The following is a 16,104-nucleotide window of genomic DNA, read 5'->3' as shown; positions in this document are numbered from 1 at the left end:
TGTAGATAATGCTACCTTATGAATGCCAGTGAAATTATATCAAATAATTCCCTGAGGATATATATGCACAAATCATTAAAGGTGGCAGGGCAGGTTGAGAAGCAGTTAATAAGGCATTCAGGATCCTGGGCTTTATAAATACAGGTATGGAGTGAAAAAGTAAGGAAGATATGTGAACCTTAGTAAAACACTGGTTTGGCCTCAACCGGAGTATTATGTCCGATTCTGGGCACAACACTTTTGGAAGGACGTGAAGACATTAAAGGGTGTACAAAAGATCCACAAGAATGGTCCTAGAGATGAGGGACTTCAGTTATGTGGATAGACTGGAGAAGCTGGGGATGTTTGCCTTAAAGAGAAGGTTGAGAGGAGGTTTGATAGAGGTGTCCAAAATCATAAGGGGTCTGGACAGAATATATAGGGGGAAACTATTCACGCTGGCAGAAGGACCTGTTAATTGTATAAATTATGCTTAAGGATATACAGGTGAGGGCATTCATTAGATGATTACTTGAGCACATATAAAGAGACACTTATTGACACTGGTGGTGGTTGTAGAGTTAGAGGTTACACATTTGTTATAAAGCTGAGTAAAGATTGACTTCTGATTTTGTCCTTGAGCTGGCTGTCAGGAGTTTAGCAGGGCTGAGAACAAGAGCATGCTGATTTAAGGTGAATGGCAAAAGAACCAATGGTGACATGAGGAAAAGCTTTATTCTGCAGCGAGTGGTTAATATCTGGAAAGTGGTGTTTGAGACTGTGATGGAGGCAGTTTCAATTGTAGCTTTCAAAAGGCAATTGGGTAATTATCTGAAGAGAAAAAGTTTGCAGGGCTGCAAGAAAAAGGCAAGAGAAGGGATTAGCTGAGTTGTTCTTGCAGAAAGCTGGCACAGACACGACAGGCCTAATGGTCTCCTTCTGTCCTATAACCATTCCAAGATTCTATGAAATAACTTCCTTTACTAAACTTTAATAAAGGTATTAAATCAAATGGTTAAATGTATTGAGAATTCAAACATTGATTCACCAACAGTAATTTCTACCCAATAAAGAGCATCTCATCAAGGGTTGTAATTATGGTTTATAACTACCTACAGCACAGCTGCTGAGATCTCTGTAATAACCTCAGGATTTCTGGCAAAACCTGGGGTTATTCCAGGTCAGTAACCAGCATACACATATTTAAGATAGCCAGGGAATAAGAAGAATTTTTCTTGATGACATTGCTTGATCTTATGATATGGGGAATGGCAAAGAAAAGGAAAACTAACTTGCAAAGTAAGCAAAACACCCAACATAAGAATATTGCAGTATAGAATAACAAGTGTACTTATAGGAAGTGAATGTATGAACCTACTAGGCTCAGAGCATAGCTACTTTCTGAAGAGTAACAAGGGATCAAACTTAATTAATCAATTATATGGAGAGTCTTCACCTTTATTTTAAAATCTTACATGACCGCGCCATTCTCTATCTCTGTAACCTCCTCCAGTCCTTACAGCCCCCTGAGATCTCTGTACTTCTCCAATTCTGGCCACTTGCACATGCCCTATTTTCATTACTCCACTACTGGCGACTGTGCCTTCAGCTGCCTAGGCTTAAATTCTGAAATCCCTCCCTAAGTTTTTCTGGCTCTCTACTCTCAATTGTCATTTAACATGTGCCTTAAAATCTGCCTCTCGTCCAAGATTTTGGTCATCTACCTTAATAGCTCTATGTGGCTCCTTTATCTGCTAAATTTTGTTTGATAAAGTTCCTGTGCCTTGGGAAATTTTGGAACACTTGCATTTATATAGCACCTTTCATGATCTCAGGACATCCCACAATGCGTTACAATGAGTTTTTTTAAGTGTGGTGTGGGAAAAATGATAGTTATTTGCACACAGCAAGCTCCCACAAACAGCAATGTGATAATCACCAGACTGAGGGATAAATACAGGCCAGAACCCTGGGTTAACACTGCTCTTCAAAATACTGAATCCATGGAATCTTTTATGTCCACCTGAGAGGGCAAACGGGGACATGGATCAATGTCTCATCTGAATTTCTCACCTCCAACAGTGCTGCACTCCCTCAGTACTGCACCACAGCATCATTCTAGATTTTGGTGCTTAGGTTTCTGGAGTGGGACTTGAATGTATGACCTTCTGGCTCAAAGGTAAGTGTGCTACCAACTGGGCCTTAGCTGACACTGTATACTATGTTAAAGTCACTACATAAATACAAGCTGCTGTTGTTGAGAAGAAAATACTTGGGATATTCCCAAGGCAGTTATCCAATTTAGAGGTTATCAAAACCATGAGAGCACTATTTCAGCAATTGATATTGGTTATATTGTGGTATTTTTGATAACAACAGTACTCAGCGCAGTTTTGTTTTGGAATTCTAACAAGCGGGGTACATGTTATATTTCTGAGACTGATAATTAAAACAAATATGCAATACATTATACCTGTATGCACTCTGTAATGGCTCTTCAGTTGTCTCCTCTGAGTAAAAAACTTTCCACACTGGTCACAATTAAAAGCTTTCTTTCCTTAAAATGAAAATTCATTTTTAGCAAAGATTTTCTGGAGAGATATACACATAAAAAACTGCCCGTTCAATAGATGCATAAATGCAGGAATTATACTGCATATTATTATACAATACTATTATATATCGACAACATTTAAAAATAAATTAAAAGGTGTTGACTGTTTAGTCAATGGCAACACAAATGGAGAGCAGCGTTTGTTCCACACTGATGTGTGCCTAATGTTGATAATCACTTCAAATTGCAGAGGTCTGTGTCAGGAAACTTGTCTGACTTCATATTACCACAGATTATTGATATTTCTGAACATTGCAAACCATTAATCAACATTGTGGATTCAAGAATCTTGTCAAAACACCTTATTCTCAATAAAGGTTTTCTTCAAACATATACGTTAATAATTTATGTCATTCTCTTATTGAGAAGCAGGCCAGGCAAACTTCTTTGACCAATGGTGATCTATAGCTAGTGCAATGTAAAGGGCCTGGGAGGAGGGGGGAGAATAGCATATGATAAAGGTGTGTCTTCATGTGAAGTTTTCCTCACCTCAAAGGAGCAAACACCTTCCACATGGATTATGTAGGGAACTTAATGTTGAAGCTGATGAAAGTGTCACAGACCTGAAACGTTAACTCTGCTCCTGACTACATTTCACACTTCCTGTTTTTATATTAGGTTTCTAGCATCCACAGTACCTTACTTTTGTTTCATTGTTTAATATTGTTCTGTACTCAACATTTTTCAATGCTTTTATTTGAGATCACTCTCATAGATAGATTACAACATCTGTGCTTTGCAATGCATCTCCACTTGCATTACTATTTAGGTGCATGCTTGTTAAGATTCCCAGAATTGATAAACAGATACACTGTCTATTAATTATCTTAAACTACTGGAATTATCCTTGGTCTTCCTTCAGTCTTTATTATGTGAAAGCGAATCAAGTCAGACCTTGATCTAGATTTAAACTATTGAGCAACTTAATGGAGCAATGAATGAAAGAAGTTGTACAGTACATATCCCATTAGCACTTTGATATAATTATCAAAATTGTATGGTTTTCATAACTGCAACCACATTCAAAAATAACTAAATCTATTATAAATATGAAAGCCAATCTCAAAGACTGCATATATTCAAACTTAATATCTCGGTGGGTGCTGATGCAGGCGATGGGGAGAAGCGTCTAATTTTCCAGCACACATATCAATCTAACTGAGTTAGTAGAAGTGGATTTTTAAACTGTAGGCATTGTATTTGAATTCAAGAAATAGCCACCAGACCAGACAAGACAGAACTACTTCACTTTCCTCATACATGCAATATGTGAACCCACTGAACATCAATACATCACACTACCTACTTATTGCAATGATCAAAGTGTAACATAAAGTTATAAAACATCACAAAATCTCAGGAGCAAATGATTCTGTGATCACATAAATTGCCTTTCAACAATCAGAATTTGAAGTTTTAGAAGTCAGTTTGTGAAGTTAAGGATGTTTTTGATCATTTGAAATAAATGAAGCTGCATGCACAATAAAAAAACTATTAGGGATATCATAAACACATAGTTTTCAACTGTTTCCCAAAGATCCCAGGCATATTTTGGCCACAAGAAAAAGAAAAGGATCTGAAATTGGGACAAACAAAATGAAAAGGAGGATTGGAAGAAACAGAAATGTCTGGAATGGAATCTTGCAGCTTTACAACAAATATAAATGACAAAATGGGATATTTGCCAAACATCATGAAACACTAATTCATAAAATGGGATATGGAATTCAAGTTTTGTACGAAAATACATACACAATCAAGATGAAAAGCAACCTATAAGAAGATAATTATGGTTTAACAGAGAAACATTCTGATCAAGTTGATACCTTGCTGGTCTGTCTGGCTCAGTATTATAACGTAAGATACATTTACCTACCAAGCCATCAAAGCAGCATGAGTGGAATTACCAAATAAAAATATTCTCCAGTCTCTCATGTCATTAAAACATGAATGCAGGATAATTGAATAAGCATCTAAGGGAAATAACTTCCAGGCTTCTTGGGATAGAGTGGGGGAATAGAACTAGCTGGTTGCTCTACAGAAAGCCAGCATGAACTCAATGGGCTGAATGGCCTGCTTCCGTTGTAAAGACACTATGAACACTTTGCTAGAACTTAATTCTGTCTCTTATGAGGAATCACTGATATAAATCACTTCTATGCAGTGTACCATGTTGGTGTTTTAATTATTTATTATTGGTAATGATCCTTTTGTTATTCAAACTGTGATTAAAAAAATAAGGTGCAGTGCAATTACCTGTGTGCAGACTCATATGCTCCAACAGGGAGTGCTTGGTGGTCAATGCCTTTCCACAGACTGTGCAGTTATAAGGACGCTCCCCAGTATGCATTCGCTCATGAACTTGCAGTGTGTGCTTCTGTGAAAATCCTTTACCACATTCAAAACACTTAAAAGGACGTTCGCCTGCCATGGAACAAAATTTTTAAAAATTAACATTTAAATGTCAAAATTTGCATCCAACCCTATGACAACAGAATTATATGAAACCTTTTTTCCTCTTTCCTTAAAAGTGTTAACTTAGGTACATAGTAACAGGAATGGGTCATTCAGTCCCTCAAGCCTACTTGCCATTCGATTAAATCATGGCTGATCTCTATCTCAACTCCATTCTCGGGCCTTTCTTTTGTATCTCTTAATATTAACTAACAAAAAAACCGTCAATCTCAATTTTAACATTTTTAATTGACCTTCAGCATCAACAGCTTTTTGGGGGTGAGTGTTTGAGATTTCCACCACCCTTTTGTGTGAAGTGCTCCCTGACATCACCACTCAGGCCTAGTTTTAATTTTAAAGTGATGCCTCCTTGTTCTGTACTGCCACCAGAAAAAATGATTTTTTTTGCTACCCTATCCCTTTCTTTAATTATCTTAAATACCTCAATTAGATTATCCCATAGTCTTCTATACTCAAGGGAATATAAGCCTAGTCTATGCAACAACCTTTATTGCGGTTCTGATGATAGGTCACAGCCCAAAATATTAATTCTGTTTCCCTCTCCAAAGATGCTGTCAGACCCCCTGAGTATTTTCTGTTTTTATAACCTATATTACAGTACAGTTCGACAAGTGATGGTGTCTCTTCAAATGCCTAAGGTTCATATTAGGTTTGCCAGCAGAGTTGAAGTCCATGGAATGAAAATGACAGTGGCAGCATAGATAGAAGTTGGCTGCATGACAGGAAACAGTAGTGGTGAATGGCTGTCTTTCTGGACTGGAGAAAGATATATGGTGGGGTTCCCAGGGGTCACTACCAGGGCCACTGCTTTTCATTGTCTATATTAATGACCTCAACTTGGGTGTACAGAGCACAATTTCAACACTTGCAGATTGACACAAAACTTGGAAGTGTTGTGCACTGTGAGAAGGATAGTTTTAGACCAAGAGAACGGACAGGCTGGTCGAATGGACATGTGTAGCTGTGATAGGTATGGCAGACAAAATTTAATGCAGAGAAGCATGAAGTGATACATTTCGGTAGGAAGAATGAGAAATGGCAATATAAACTGAAGGGTATGATTCTAAAGAGGGTGCTGATACAGAGGGACCTAGGGAAATGTATGCATGCAAATCAGGGCAAGTTGACAAAGTGGTTAAAAGTACAAAAGAAAGGAAATTATGATGAACCTTTCAAACACTGGTTTGGCCTCAACAGCCAAAAGAACCATCGGTGACATGAGGAAAAACTTTTTTTATGCATCGAGTGGATCTTGAATGCATTGCCTGAGAGTGTGGTGGAGGCAGATTCAATCATGACTTTCAAAAGAGAATTGAATAAGCTACTAAGAGAAAAAAAATTGCTTGGCCACAGAAAAAGGGTAGGGTAGTGGGACTAGCTGAGTTGCTCTTGCAGAGAGCTGACATGGACGGAGAGGGTAGAGAGAGATTGCTTGTGCACTGTTAGACCATGGAGCTAACTGTAGCTGAGCCCAATTTTTTCCTAAACTGACCAGCGGACATTACTAGACATGTCTATTTTAATGATATCATCTTCCACCCCAGTGCTTTCCTTTATCCTCAATGAGGATTCTCCTCTCTCCCGAAGATGATTGACAGTGCTCTCGACTATGTCTGTCCCATTTCCACATTACTGCCTTCACTCTTTTCCTCCCTCCCAAGATGTAGTTCCCCCTGTCCTCACCTTCCATTCCACCAGCCTCCACATTCAATGGATCATCCTTCGCTATTTCCGCCACCTTCAGCATGATGCCACCACCAAACACATCTTCCACTTCCCTCCTCTTTTAGCACTTTGAAGGGACTATTCTCTACTCCAGGCCCACTCTTCTGTCACCCCCGCACAACACTCGCACCACTTCTCATGGCACCTTCCTGACCTTTCACCATCCAGGGCCCCAAACATTCTTCAAGGTCAATTAGTGATTTACTTATGCTTCTTTCAACCTATTATCTGTTTTTGCTGATCACAATGTACATGGGAGACCAAATGTAGACGGGATGATTGCTTTGCTACACATCCCCATTCAGACCGCAAGCTTCCAGTTGCTTGCCATTCACACTCTGACCTCTCTGTCTTCAGCCTCCACATAGCTCCAAGGAGCTCAAAGAACTAGGTTAGGCACTTGACAACTTTCTAGGCTCAACACTGAATTCGATAATTTCAGATCATAACCAGACAGCAGTAATTAGTAATGATTCTGCTATTATCTATTTATAGCTCCACTAGCTTCATCTTTTGTTTCTTTACTTATTCCACTACCACTCCCATTTGCCTTGCACTATAAATCCTTTAATTAGGCGTGGAATGGAATACTCTCCACTTGCCTGGATGAGTGCAGCTCCAAAAAGAAGCTCCATACCATCCAGGTCAGCTTGATCGGCACTCTATCCACGGCCTTAAAACATTCAATCACTCAACCACTGCTGCACAATGGTAGCAGTGTGTACCAGCTACAGCATGCACTGTAGTAACTCACCAAGGTTTCTTCAAAAGCTCCTTTCAAACCTGTAACCCCTACCACCTTGAAAGTCAAGGCAACAGATGCATGGGAACACCACCACCTGCATGCACTCCTCCAAGCCATCCTGACATGGGACTATATCATCATTCCTTCACTGTCACTGGGTCAAAATCCTGGAACTCGCTTCCTAACAGCACTGTGGGTGTACCTACAGCAGATGGACTGCAGAGGTTCAAGAAGACAGCTCACCACCACCATCTCAAGGGCAATTGGGGATTGGCAATAAATGCTTACCTCGTCAGTAACACAGGAGTGAGGCTGTGAACAAGGGAGTAAGTGGGACAGGAATGAGCCAGTGGGCAGGCCGGGAGTGAGGCAGTGAATGGGACAGCAGACAGGGCAGGAGCAAGGCAACAAGCGGAGTGCAAGCAGGGCAGGAGTGATGCAGCAAATGGGGCGGGATGAGGGAGTAAGCAGGGCGGTAGCAAGGCAGTGAATAGGGCAGCAAGCTAGGGAAGGGGGAGGGGGAGCTAGCTTGAGCTAGAGGGAGAATCTAGTGAAAACCTTCACTATTTAAGATAGTTCTGGAGTTAAAAGGCTACCAGGCTGGGAAACGAAAAGAACAGGAGTAAACCCTTGGGCATGAAAAGTCACTTTAGACTGGTCCTGGGAGAACTGAATGTCTGCTTAAGGGACACTGTAAAGTATAACCATGGAGTGGAACTTTCAGTGTGTTAAAATAGAAAGGGAAAGTTCTACTCTGTAGTTTAAAGTATAAGTTGCCTACAAAGATAACAATTAGTCAATGTTACTTTTAGTTTGTGGGAATAAAAGTTGTAAAACTTGAAATCTTGTATGATCCTTTAAGTTGGTCACTGGGAATTCGAATTGCTTTTTAAAAGTTATTGGTCTTACACAGGTCATAACAATTCAAAGAGACAACCTGAATGGCAGACTGTCATTCTTTCCTCTGTCCATGTTTCTCTTCTTTGGCAAATCCAGCTTATTCAGACTCCACAGTAAGTCCTCACTTTAAGTCACCCCACTCAGCATTGTTTCATTTTAAAGTCATTTATTCTTTTGGGCCTGTTTTTCTAATTTGTGTTGCCATTTTCAATTTTATGTTGTTTGCGCGCATCGTTGACTTCAAAGCGTCATTGCACTCATTACACAATGTCATCACCAGAGCAATAGAACAGCACAGTTAGGAGGTTTGTCTGCAACCTCAGGTGTTGGCTTGGGAGATTCAGATCCCAACCTGCTCATTGCTCGCTCCTGCCCCGCTTGCTGGCCTGCTCGATGCTCTGCTCCTGCCCCACCTGCAGCCCTATTCACTGCCCTGCTTCCGGCTGCTCGATGCCTTGCTCCTGCCCCACTTACTGCCCTATTCACTGCCTTGCTACCGTCCTGCTCACTCCCTCATCCTGTCCCATTTGCTGCATCACTCCTGCCCTGCTTACACTCCACTTGTCGCCTTGCTCCTGCCCTGCCTGCTTTCCCACTCACTGCCTTGTTCCCGCCCTGTCCACTGCCTCATTCCTGTCCCACTTACTCCCTTGTTCACAGCCTCACTCCTGTCCAGCCTGCTTCCTCTTTCCAACCCCACTTGCTCCCCTGCTCGTTGCCTTACTCCTGTCCCACTTGTTGCCCTGCTCACTACCTCTTTTTTTATTCTTTTACGGGATGTGGGATTCGCTGGCCAGCATTTATTGCCCATCATTCCTGCCCTGCTCACTGCACCATTTCCATTGTTCGCTGCCTCATTCCTGCCCTGCTCGCTGCACCATTCTTGCCCCACTCACTGCACCACTTCCATTCTGTTTGCTGCCTCATTCCCACCTGCTTACTACCTCACTCCCGCCCTGCTCGCTGCCTCACTCCAGCCCTGCTTGCTGCCTCACTCCTTGTCCTGCTTCTGCCCTTCTTGCTTTCTCAAACTCACCCTGTTTGCTGCCTCACTCCTGCCCCACTTGCTGTCCTGCTGCTGTGCCATTTGTTGCCTCGCTCCATATGGTTAAAGTGCTATTGATTCACTGTTTCCACATCCAGGTAACAGAGACTGGGGAGAGACTTGCTGGGGATTGAGAAGAGATTCGTTGGGGATCGGGAAGAGACTCGCTGGGGATCAGGAAGAGACTCACTGGGGATCGGGAAGAGACGTTGGGGATCAGCGGAGAGACTCACTGGGGAATGTTACTCAGTTTATACATTAATTCTTATGGGAAAATCTGATTTGTTTAACACTGTTTAGCTTAAAGTCACACTTTTAAAGAACACAACTAGGACTAACACAAAGGGATACAGACAGATTAAGTGAATGGGCAATAATTTGGCAGAAGGGGTATAATGTGGGTAAGTATGAACTTGTCCATATTGCAGGAAGAATAGAAAAGCAATATTGTACAGAGGGATCTGGATATCCTGGTACATAAATCACAAAGTTAGTATGCAGGTTCAGCATGTGATTAAGGTGGCAAATTAAATGTTAGCATTCATTGCGAGGGGAATGGAATATAAAAGTAGGGAAGCTTTACTGCAGCTGGACAGGGCCTTGGTGAGACCACATCTGGAGTACTGAGTACAGTTTTGGTCTCCTTATTTGAAAAAAGATATAATTGCGTTAGGAGCAATTCAGAGACGATTCACTCAACTCATTCCTGCGATGAATGGCTTATCTTTTGAACAAAGGTTGGACAGGTTGGATTCATACCCATTGGAGTTTAGAAGAATGAGAGGTGATCTTATTGAAACATATAAGATCCTGAGGGGACTTAATAGGGTAGATACCGGGAAGATGTTTCCAGTTGTGGGAGAGACGAAAACTAGAGGACACAGATTAGGAATAAGAGGTCTACCGTTTAAGACAGCGATGAGGAGAATTTTTTTTCTCTCAGAGGGTTGTTAGTATGTGGAATTCTTTTCCACAGAAAGCAGTGGAGGCTGGGTCATTGAATTTATCCAAGGCAGAATTAGTCAGATTTTTCATAGGCAAGGGAGTCAAGGGTTATGAGGGGCAGACAGGAAATTGAGACCACAACCAGATCAGCCACGACCTTATTGAATGGTGAAGCAGGTCGAAGGGCTGAACGGCCTATTCATGCTCCAAAGTCCTATGACGGTAAGTGAGGAATTACTGTAGTTTCCTCCCATATGTTGATCTCAACATTGTGTCAGCATTGTGTCAGGTCAGAATTCAAACCATCTTTATATCCCTTTCAAAAACAAAAACAGAATTACCTGGAAAAACTCAGCAGGTCTGGCAGTATCGGCGGAGAAGAAAAGAGTTGACGTTTCGAGTCCTCATGACCCTTCGACAGAACTTGAGTTTGAGTCCAAGAAAGAGTTGAAATATAAGCTGGTTTAAGGTGTGTGTGTGGGGGGCGGAGAGAGAGAGAGAGGTGGAGTGGGGGTGTGGTTGTAGGGACAAACAAGCAGTGATAGAAGCAGATCATCAAAAGATGTCAACAACAATGGTACAAAAGAACACATAGGTGTTAAAGTTAAAGTTGGTGATATTATCTAAATGAATGTGCTAATTAAGAATGGATGGTAGGGCACTCAAGGTATAGCTCTAGTGGGGGTGGGGAGAGCATAAAAGATGTAAAAAAAATAATAATTTTTTTTTATAATGGAAATAGGTGGAAAAAGGAAAATCTTTATAATTTATTGGGAAAAAAAGAAAAGGAAGGGGGAAACAGAAAGGGGGTGGGGATGGGGGAGGGAGCTCACGACCTAAAGTTGCTGAATTCAATATTCAGTCCGGATGGCTGTAAAGTGCCTAGTCAGAAGATGAGGTGTTGTTCCTCCAGTTTGTGTTGGGCTTCACTGGAACAATGCAGCAAGCCAAGGACAGACATGTGGGCAAGAGAGCAGGGTGGAGTGTTAAAATGGCAAGCGACAGGGAGGTTTGGGTCATTCTTGCGGACAGACCGCAGGTGTTCTGCAAAGCGGTCGCCCAGTTTACGTTTGGTCTCTCCAATGTAGAGGAGACCACATTGGGAGCAACAAATGCAGTAGACTAAGTTGGGGGAAATGCAAGTGAAATGCTGCTTCACTCCAAGTCCCGACGAAAGCATGACGCGGCACCGAAGTAATCATCGATGTACCGGAGAAAGAGTTGGGTCCTTGGACGGTGAGGAGAGAGGAAGTGAAGGGGCAGGTGTTGCATCTTTTGCGTGGGCATGGGGTGGTGCCATAGGAGGGGGTTGAGGAGTAGGGGGTGATGGAGGAGTGGACCAGGGTGTCCCGGAGGGAGCGATCCCTACGGAATGCGGATGGGGGGGGTGAAGGGAAGATGTGTTTGGTGGTGGCATCATGGTGGAGTTGGCAGAAATGGCGGAGGATGATCCTTTGAATGCGGAGGCTGGTGGGGTGATAAGTGAGGACAAGGGGGACCCTATCATGTTTCTGGGAGGGAGGAGAAGACGTGAGGGCGGATGCGCAGGAGATGGGCCGGACACGGTTGAGGGCCCTGTCAACGACCATGGGTGGAAAACCTCGGTTAAGGAAGAAGGAGGACATGTCAGAGGAACTGTTTTTGAAGATAGCATCATCAGAACAGATGCGACGGAGGCGAAGGAACTGAGAGAATGGGATGGAGTCCTTACAGGAAGCGGGGTGTGAGGAGCTGTAGTCGAGATAGCTGTGGGAGTCGGTGGGTTTGTAATGGATACTGGTGGACAGTCTATCACCAGAGATTGAGACAGAGAGGTCAAGGAGGGGAAGGGAAGTGTCAGAGATGGACCACGTGAAAATGATGGAGGGGTGGAGATTGGAAGCAAAATTAATAAATTTTTCCAAGTCCCGACGAGAGCATGACGCGGCACCGAAGTAATCATCGATGTACCGGAGAAAGAGTTGTGGAAGGGGGCCAGAGTAGGACTGGAACAAGGAATGTTCCACATACCCCATAAAGAGACAGGCATAGCTGGGGCCCATGCGGGTACCCATAGCCACACCTTTTATTTGGAGGAAGTGAGAGGAGTTGAAGGAGAAATTGTTCAGTGTGAGAACAAGTTCAGCCAGACGGAGGAGAGTAGTGGTGGATGGGGATTGTTCGGGCCTCTGTTCGAGGAAGAAGCTAAGGGCCCTCAGACCATCCTAGTGGGGGATGGAGGTGTAGAGGGATTGGACGTCCATGGTGAAGAGGAAGCGGTTGGGGCCAGGGATCCCTTTCGCTGGCCGTCAACATTCCTTTGGCTGGAATAAAAGCAAAATACTGTGGATGCTGGAAATCTGAAATAAAAACAGAAAATGCTGGAAAACTCAGCAGGTCTGGCTGCATCTATAGAGAGAAACAGAGTTAACATATTGAGTCCAATATGACTCTTCTTTGGCTTCCGAAGAAGAGACATATTGGATTCGAAACGTTAACTCTGTTTTTCTCTCCACAGATGTTACCAGACCTCCTGCGTTTTCTAGCACTTTCTGTTTTTATTCCTATGGCTGGAGATCAGTTCCAAACAATGTATTGGTTTTGGGAGTTACACGTTTTACAACATAAAAATACTTCATTTATTCTTTCATGGGGTGTGGGCATCACTGGCAAGGTCAGCATTTGTTGCCCATCCCTGATTGTCCTTAAACTGAGTGGCTTGCTAGGTCTTTGCAGAGAGCAGTTAAGAGTCATCCTCATTACTATGGGTCTGGAGTCACATGTAGGACAGACCAGGTAAAGATGGCATAGGATTTACCACTCGTGGGGGACAATGGGGGAGCAGGACTTAGGCTTTACAGCATTAGAGGAGTCATGAGGATCAGTAACACAGGATAAGGGTAGACCCTGAGATTTAACAGTACTGCATAAATGGAGGGTTTCAAGGTCTAATGCTCCTAAACAGAGGAAAAAATTGGAAAAAATTGGCAAAAATCTCCCCACAGACAGTGCTTTGTTTATTGAAGAAAAAAATTATGGTGTTACACATAGCAAATAAATAGATGGGCATTTGAGTAAACAAAAACTGCATATATAAGCAATCACTAGAACATGCAAAGCTTGAATCAAAATGATTTTTATAAAATATTGAAAAGTTCATGATTCCCATGTGGGTTCTGAGTGTGGGAGTGGGAGTTTGTAGAAAGGAGTATTTTTCTATCACTGTGCTAACCTGTGTATTATCATTGTTTCAATGGTCTCCCAACCACAAAATATAAAAGGTTATTCACTGCTCACCTGTGTGTGTCCTTCGATGTATGGCCAAGAAGTGGTGATTTTTAAACACTTTGTCACAGTCTTCACACCTAGCCTCCACATCCGGATACTTTCTCTTCCTCCCTCGCTTCCTCACTTCCTCCTGCTCCTCATCCACCATGCCAAGCTTGTACCCCATTAACTTAATAGGTCTTTGAATCCTACGGTTGCTATAGCGGCTGCGACTCACCACTGCTAACTTATGTTCATAACCTTCTTCTGTCTGCGAAGCTGCATCACCGCCAGTATCAGAACAGGTTTCGGGTTCTGATGCCTTACAGCCTTGTCTCCCTTCACTGACAGCCTTACTGCTCATTTTACAGTTAACTTCCTCTGCAGGTTCTTCAAATGTGCTTTGATGTTCCTGTGGGCCAGTTGAAGTCCCACTGTCAACTTCATTCCCTTCCGCTTGCGCCTGCTCACATTTCCGAGGCCTCCCCCTCTTGCGTTTTGGCTTTGAGGGTTGATCATCATCAGCATTGGGTTCCACAACTACTACTTTAATTCCATTAGAAGCCAATGATACCTTGACATGTAAATGGTTGTCCTGATAGTCTGAGTATGCTTTGATCAAATCATTCACTTTCAGAACCTTGGCAGTGGTCACAATGTGCTCAATGGACTTTTCAGCGACATTCAGACGACCAGTGTATATGAATTCCAGCACCGCACTGAATGTGTCTGCAGCCATTCCATTGAGCATGTAAATAGCCTGGCCTTGCTGGTTCTCATCAGCAAACATCAGAGAGAAATACTCACTGCTGGCAGCAAGCAGTGCTTTGTGTGCTTTGAAATGAACATCCTCAGCAATTAAAGTGATGTCACACAAAAAATTTCTTTTTCTTTGTTCTTCAAATTTAGTTAGAACAGTATCTTTGTGAGTCTTAGATTGGATGATAAGAGAAGATGGAGGTGGGACACTAGGCAATGTCTCAGCCATCTTGATGGCATTCAATCAAACATACCACCTGGCATACCTGCTAATGAAAAAAACAAATGTAAGTAATAAGCATTGACAATAGGGATTTTTTATATTAGATTTTGATTCAGCAATATAGATTTCAGGTCACCTTTATGTTTGTGATATAGGAATACTTTTTACACGTCAGCCAATACAAATCAGCATTGTGTGCAACTCTTAATTCATCACCTTCAATTGTTCTTCCCATCTGTAGCAGATCTACAATCACCAGTACTTCCAACTCAGTTTTTTTTATAGCTTAACATGCTTCCTCCAGATGCAGTATCAAATTTGGAAGAACAAAATCTGTAACTTTATGACTGGGTATTTTTCATAGTTGTTATGACGTGGCAGTTGATATGTGCCAGGCAGACCAAATTTACAAGGGAAACTTGGCCACACCATCACAACAGTTTTGCAATTTATTTATTTGGAGATGTGTGCACTGAATTCAGGAGTTAATGAGTCCACCAAGACCTTTAGAGATTTTAAAAATTAAATTAAAATATTTATTAACAAAAAAGATTTCAAGCACATACATAAGACTACAATTACTTAATACTATAACAAATCCTAAAATTCCTAATTAACCTGACTCCCAGTTATACACCCTCTTTAAGGCAACCGTCCAAAATAGATTTTAGGTTTTAAAAAAACTCAGCAAGTTAACTCAGTACCCACTTGACTGTGGAAATCCAAATGGCTTTCTCCAACTTTAGTTATTGGATACACCTGTTATGCACACACACCTGTCAGATCTTACATGGCCCCTTTCATTCTCCTTTATATATGTTTCTCCCTCTTTAATATGTAAATTCCATTATTCCTTTTCTCTTTGGAACTGTACTTTACCCATAATATAAAAACTTTCATGTTGCCAATATTATCAGTAACCTTTGGGAAAAATAAACATATTATCTAGTTGTAAACATCCTAACATTCCTTTGAAATCCAAACAACACCTTCACTTACCTAACAGGCTAACACAATTTACAGGCTAAGACAGCATCCATGTTTACTCATTAGCATTTCAAGTACATTTCTACACCTAGCTTCTTTTGATAATTTCAAGCTTGCAGAGTACCTGACTCCAAATGTAATTAAATCACACATACAGAACCATCTACACTCACATCCCTAAACCTACTTTACAACAAACCAGAATAATATTATGAAAATTATTATACTTGCATAACATTGTTCAAAATTTCATAGGTAGACATGGAAATTTCACTAAATATTATGCCTTACTGAAATCCTAGTGATAATAAGCATTTGTAATTGTGTATGCGCTTGAACAAAATCATGTGTCCTTCAGTAATTCATAGGATGACCAACTATAGTGTTAAACTCCAAACATAAATTTTGAAATAATCGAATAAGCCTCTCATTTAGTGTGCTATAATCTAATATCTACATTC

At 41.7% G+C, this 16,104-nt stretch overlaps 1 protein-coding gene across 5 annotated transcripts in view; it reads right to left on the bottom strand.

The window, feature by feature from the left end:
• Nucleotides 1-16,104, bottom strand: part of zbtb24 (zinc finger and BTB domain containing 24) — a 39,082-nt gene that overhangs the window by 8,671 nt on the left and 14,307 nt on the right. For 3 of the 5 annotated variants that reach the window (XM_041188698.1, XM_041188700.1, XM_041188701.1), the window contains exons 2-4: nucleotides 13,705-14,699; nucleotides 4,850-5,017; nucleotides 2,453-2,536 (exon numbers count right to left, since the gene is read on the bottom strand). In XM_041188698.1, the coding sequence (XP_041044632.1) occupies nucleotides 2,453-2,536; nucleotides 4,850-5,017; nucleotides 13,705-14,662 (1,210 nt within the window). In that variant the 5' untranslated portion in view covers nucleotides 14,663-14,699. Of the gene's footprint in view, nucleotides 1-2,452; nucleotides 2,537-4,849; nucleotides 5,018-13,704; nucleotides 14,703-16,104 lie in introns of all 5 variants that reach the window. The other 2 variants (XM_041188697.1, XM_041188699.1) reach the window with 1 other exon arrangement.

This window comes from Carcharodon carcharias, chromosome 5, assembly GCF_017639515.1.
Source record: "Carcharodon carcharias isolate sCarCar2 chromosome 5, sCarCar2.pri, whole genome shotgun sequence".
In the NCBI taxonomy this organism is placed as follows: domain Eukaryota; kingdom Metazoa; phylum Chordata; class Chondrichthyes; order Lamniformes; family Lamnidae; genus Carcharodon; species Carcharodon carcharias.
The sequence above is the reverse complement of the archived record's forward strand: the minus strand, read 5'-3'. Positions and strand labels throughout refer to the sequence as shown.